Source organism: Prunus mume, linkage group LG8 (genome assembly GCF_029339155.1).
Source record: "Prunus mume cultivar Tortuosa linkage group LG8, ASM2933915v1, whole genome shotgun sequence".
Lineage (NCBI taxonomy): Eukaryota > Viridiplantae > Streptophyta > Magnoliopsida > Rosales > Rosaceae > Prunus > Prunus mume.
In genome coordinates, this window is record NC_142705.1 from 16,749,218 (window position 1) to 16,755,114 (window position 5,897).

The following is a 5,897-nucleotide window of genomic DNA, read 5'->3' on the forward strand; positions in this document are numbered from 1 at the left end:
TTATGAAATTCTATTTTGTTTCCTGTGACGTATGCAAGATAAGGACATTTCCCATTAAAGAAAAGGAAAAAGCGATTTTACATCAGAATAACTTGTGAAGGAAACTTATCTTATTTAATAAATATAAAATTATAAGATATTAACATATAATATTCATTTATACTTTTATTTTCTCCTTCAGTGTACCTAAATTTAATGCGCGGTAGAATATAATTCAATCGTAGATACCAAACGAGAATGTTACACAATTAAAGACTAAATAAAGATTAATTAAAAGAAAATTAGGAAACCTCTTGAGGCCATTTTAGTAAAACCAGAACCCGAGATGCATTTCTATAAAGACTCCCCACATCAAGGATCTTTAACATGTTGGCACCCCAGCATTCGGTTCTGGTTTTAAGCTGAGTCAGTGAGTCACGCATGGAGCCAAAAACTGAAACAACCATTGTGCAGTAGAGCCTCAAATGAAGCTCAGTAATGGCGCTAATGGCAACCAGAACAAAGCTCTTTAGGCTGCTGACGACTCTCACTACGAAAGCACCAATTTTGGGATCTGGGTCTTGCTCCAATGGCGTTAAGGGACCGGTTCGGGTCGACCGGGGCGGTGGGCTCGGGTTGACGGCCTATTCGACCTCTGCTGTGGCACATCAAGAGCCAGGGGTCGTTGGGTCGAGGCACATGGGGTTGGAGATATTGGGTGTGAAAGATTATGAAGATTATAGGAGGTCTCTTTATGGTGAAATCACCCACAAGGCTCTGCTTGTTGATGCTGTTGGCACCCTTGTTGTTCCTTCCCAGCCAATGGCTCAGGTTCCCTCTCTCTCTCTCTCTCTCACACACACACACACACACACACACTTTTTACATGCACAGCTACATATTTATTGCTCAATGTTTCTAAGTATGCGTTGAACTTTTGGGTTTCTGGGTTTGTATATCTATGAATTGAATTTTTTGGGTTTCTGGTTTTGTATATCTATGAATTGAAGTTTGTGGTTCTTGTTTCTTTTCCTATTTTTAGTTTCTTTGTTTTTCCATTTTGTGTTTTGGGCTAAATTTATACATAAATGGTGAAAATCCAAGAACATACTTTACTGCGCATTTTGTATGGAGGTATTTATAAATTATATGTATAAATATTGGTTTTTTGTGCATGCATTGAATTCTTGGTTTTTGTGTGGCAGAATTGGATTTCTGGGAAATTTCCTTTTAAAATTATATTGTGCTTGTGGTTTTGTAGCATAGAAATTATTGGGTTTGCAAGTTTGTGGAGTTTTTTAATTTTATTTATATATATATTTTTTAATTTTTTATATATAATGTTCTTGCGCTATTATCTGTGTCTCTATTTCTTTGCTGACATATTGTTTATTTTTCTATTGATATAGATATATAGGAAGATAGGCGAGAAGTATGGAGTGGAGTACTCAGAGGCTGAGATTTTGAACAGATACAGAAGGGCTTACGGGCAGCCTTGGGGTAGATCTCGTCTCAGGTCTCTTCCCGTTTTTATTCTCCATTTTTCTATTTTTTTGGTTCTTATACTGGGTGATAAGGTTTGCAATAATCCATTTGAGTGTAAATTTTACGTATTTACTTTTTGATTCACCATGGTTATCATGAATTTCTGTCTCCTCTTAGTTCTTGCCTGATTTAGTTTCTGAGGAGTTGTTCAGAAGTGTTGCACTTTCATTTTATGGGATAGAAATAATTAAATCAAATTTTGCCTTTAATAGCTTTGATATTGCATCCTGGAAGTTAGCCGAGAAGCTAATTTCATAAACTTTGTTTTTCTAATTTTTATAACATTAAGTTGGCAAGTTTCTATTAGTAGTGATTTGATGCTTCATCACATTTTGAGAAATATATTATCGTAGAAATTTCCCTGTTTATCCAATATGTAATCAATGGGTTGGTCAAGTAGAAGAGTTCGTTTCCTTTCTTTTCTGTTTAGTCTTTAATCTTTCCTTAAGTTAAATAAAGAAGTTTAGCAGTAGTTCTGTCATGTTTGGAGTGAATTATCTGATTTTCTTTTTGATCATTAAAGTGAGCATTTTACTCTTATTTCATTGCAGATATGTAAATGATGGGAGACCCTTCTGGCAATATATAGTCAGTTCTTCCACTGGCTGTTCAGATTCCCAGTACTTTGAAGAACTTTATAACTACTATACAACTAACAAGGTTTGACATTTTATAATTACCATTATCTGTATAGCAATATAGAAGTCAGAATTGGGTTATGATATTTTTCACTGTGTTTTCTCGTAGGCTTGGCACCTCTGTGATCCTGATGCTGGGAAAGTGTTTCAAGCTCTGAGAAAAGCAGGTGTCAAAGTAGCTGTTGTGTCAAATTTTGATACTCGATTAAGACCTCTTTTGCAGGCTCTAAATTGTGAACATTGGTTTGATGCCGTAGCCGTGTCAGCCGAAGTAAGTGAATTGCTTAGAATCTTTTAGCAGTTTGCATGGGTTTTGCCCCTCTCTCTCACTCACACGCGTAACACAGACAAGAAGAAAGCTTATTCGGATTTTCAGAAATTCCATATTTCTATTATATAAATAATAATAAATATTGGGAGAGTTTTTTATTATTTTTATTATTTATAATCTATGGGTATGTATGTCTGGTAGCAAAGCTATTGCTAGTATCAATCATTATGCGATTGCTGACGTTATGATCTCTTATGAACAGGTTGAAGCAGAGAAGCCAAATCCAACAATATTTCTTAAAGCTTGTGAATTATTAGGAGTAAAACCTGAGGATGCGGTGCATGTGGGAGATGATCGTAGGAATGATATATGGGGTGCCAGAGATGCAGGCTGTGATGCTTGGCTTTGGGGAAGTGATGTTCACTCCTTTAAGGAGGTACGTCACTCATCACATTTCTTCTAAGGGAATTTTAAGTGTATATTATGCTGTGTAATTTAGTCTCTAGAAAATCTTCCAGGAACAGTTTGATCAGTCTACCCTGGTTCAGATTTTTTAAATTAACACTTCACATTATGCAATGTGAGGAAAAATATTTCTTCTCTGTCCCTGAAGTTGCTTCCAATGCAACCTTTTGATTGGGGAAAAACCTTTTTTCATCTCTTCTCCACAACTTTATAGAATTTCCACCTACCATAGCTGCTCCATTTCTAGAATGTGTGAGTCCATATTTTCCTTGAAGTCGGGATCTTGGATTTGGTAGAAATTTAAACTACCCTGATTTTGGGGAGCTTCCTTCAGCTAGCTCAGATAGGGGGAGCTGCATTTTGGAGTCTGTCTTATAGCATTTTACTGTTTGTTCAATTTTCTGAACTTGTGGATCCTATACACTTGTTTAAGGACCATAGAAATGTGTGTCAAACTCTCTTGGCATTCATCCTCCTTGTCGTTATTGTTGTCCTTGTCATTCTAGTTTTTGTCATTTCGTTATTTTCTAGTCATCCTCATTCCTGAATATGTATTTATGCATATCTATGATTTTTTATATTTAGTTTAACACTCTTCCTCATTTGGTGGCCCAACTTGGATTTGATTGGAGTTTAGTCCAACCCAGCATTCATGGTTAATAACAGTTTGATTACTTTTCTGCTGATGCAGGTGGCTCAGAGGGTAGGGGTCCAAGTTTAAAATGATGTCTCATGCAACATGAATGATGCTCTCTGTGTACAGGTTTCTTTAGCTCCAATGGGGGCGTTATGTATATTTGTGCTTTGCTGTAATCTGTATAAGACGTGAGGCTAGAACGCTAACTTGAAGCATAAAGAGAAAATAATGTAAGACATCTATGTCTTTTTTTTGTGTGTGTGTGAAAATGGTGTGCAATTTCTATACTTGTTATCATAAGTTAATGTATCAAAATGGGACCTAATTTAAAGCCAACAAAAATAGAAAAGACTCTGGAGCAATTTCTGTGTCGATTCAAGCATTTCACCATATAAAAGGGTTTAAGTTCATGCTCAAAACAACTTTTGACAACTCAAATACTTACACAAGCAACATCTCTTACATGATATTCTAAGGTTTTCAAAGGATTCAAAGGCTTCCGTTGATTTGTTTGCGTTTATACTCAGATTTGAGCCTTTTGTGGCTTGGTTTTTGAGGCTTGAATAGCTCAGCCAATTTTCACATTGGTGTTGATTTCCAATTGATTTTCATCAATTGAATGTGATGCGATCTTCTTTTGCAGTACAGTTTTCACCAAGATTCTAGTTCCCGCAAGTTATTTTTCTCGTTATTTTTATTCTTCTATTTATTAGGGTTTTTACAACTAATAGTGGCATACTTGCAATTAAAACAATCTCTTGGCCTAATTACAAGTAGATTTGGGGTAAACAAAATTCAACTAAACCAAACCAATTTAAGACGTTTTTGGCCGATGTGGGTCTAAGCACAATTCTTTTTTCTTTTACATTTTCTCACCCTCGTTGGCCCAATTAAAAACAGAAATAATTCAAAATATGTCACACATTTTTCAATTTTTAGCATATAAAATAATCCTAAAATTCAACACGTTATAAAACTTATAAGTTTAATAATATAGTTGCAATTCAAATATAAATAACTTCAAAGTTAAACTTTAAATTCAATATCCTTAGAGCACCTCCACCCCAAAGGGCAAGGGCAAGATAAGGCAAGGTTTGTCACTATTCACGTGAATAGTGTAGCCTTTGCCTTTTTTGTTTCCACCCCAAAAAGTATGGGTAAGGGCAATTACTATTCACTTGAATTAATTTTCTAATTTAATTTTTAGTATTTAAACCATTAATTTTGGTGTGGGAAGTGAAGAATATGACAATATATATATATATATATTAATCTGAAATTTTTGGTATTTTTTAAGATTTTTTTTTTGTTGCTGACATCATTAATGACATCAGCAAACCCAAACAACAGCCCAAGCAAGATTTGCCTTTGGGCCTGCCTAGGCTTGTGGAGTCCATAAGCTGCCCAGCCTTCTGTTGCACGCTGGAGACCAAGCCTTGGCCCTAGGCCCCCTCCTGCTCGGGCAAATTGGGAGCGTTGGAGGTGCTCTTATAATTCAATGAGAGGACTACATTTGTAAAATAAAATAATATACAAGTAGATAGTCCTATTCGATTTAATCTGATTTGCTAAAGCTCAAAATTGAACCAAACCATTACCGTCCAGTTGGGTTCTTAAATCGTTTGACAATTTTCTTGTCAAAACCAAATAAAACCATCCATTAGGGTTTGGATTGGCCGGTTTAGTATGTTTGGTTGAATTGATGCCCACCCTTACGCATTACTATATATATAAATAAATAAAAGCGAGCTCAAAGCTCAAATCAAAATTGGGGCCAAAAAGCTCAAGCTTGAAGTCCTCATCTTGCCTTCTAAGTCTGGCTTGACTCAGTTCGAAATTTTTGAAAAACCTAATGGACTATGTATGACTCACGTCCAAACTCAATATTTTTGGCTTGGGCTGACCTGATGTTTGGACTATATATATCTTGTCGGCGGTATGATGTTTGAATTTAAATTGGCTATATTAGCATTCATCCATGTTTGATCCTATTATGGTTGCTTGGCCTTCATAATTAGAAAAAGGCCATAAGGCACCTACTTATGCATGTACCATTTAGCTTTAAACAATCACAGCCGCAAGGCTTTGGCTTGCTTCAACTATGAAGCTATTTAGGAAGCATGCACATGATCTCAATGTCTATATATAATAGGGATCTGATTTCTCAACTCTTCTTTTCTCTACTTACACTCCCTTTTGGTTTTTAATATTTTTTATTTATTTATTTATCAATTTTGTTCTTTCTCTTTCCTATTCTATCTTTACCATGCATTAATTTCTTTTTACTTCACTTTTATATTAGTTCTTTTTGTTTATACTTAAGTTTTCAAATTACACTCTATTTTTAGTTGTTTTTTCCTTT

General features: G+C 35.3%; 1 protein-coding gene across 1 annotated transcript; it reads left to right on the top strand.

Annotated features, from left to right (window-relative positions):
- The first annotated feature begins 350 nt into the window (after positions 1-350).
- On the top strand, positions 351-3,789 carry LOC103342953 (Haloacid dehalogenase-like hydrolase (HAD) superfamily protein). The gene is made up of 6 exons (XM_008246618.2): positions 351-810; positions 1,389-1,495; positions 2,076-2,184; positions 2,272-2,433; positions 2,696-2,869; positions 3,590-3,789. The coding sequence occupies exons 1-6, from the start codon at positions 478-480 to the stop codon at positions 3,617-3,619; spliced, it is 915 nt and encodes a 304-aa protein (XP_008244840.2). The 5' UTR covers positions 351-477; the 3' UTR covers positions 3,620-3,789.
- The last annotated feature ends 2,108 nt before the right edge of the window (positions 3,790-5,897 follow it).

Coding starts and splice junctions, on each gene's coding strand:
- LOC103342953 (XM_008246618.2), top strand. CDS start 478: ATGGCGCTAATGGCAACCAGAACAAAGCTCTTTAGGCTGCTGACGACT. Junction 2,185..2,271: donor ACTACTATACAACTAACAAG/GTTTGACATTTT, acceptor GTTTTCTCGTAG/GCTTGGCACCTCTGTGATCC. Junction 2,434..2,695: donor CCGTAGCCGTGTCAGCCGAA/GTAAGTGAATTG, acceptor TCTTATGAACAG/GTTGAAGCAGAGAAGCCAAA.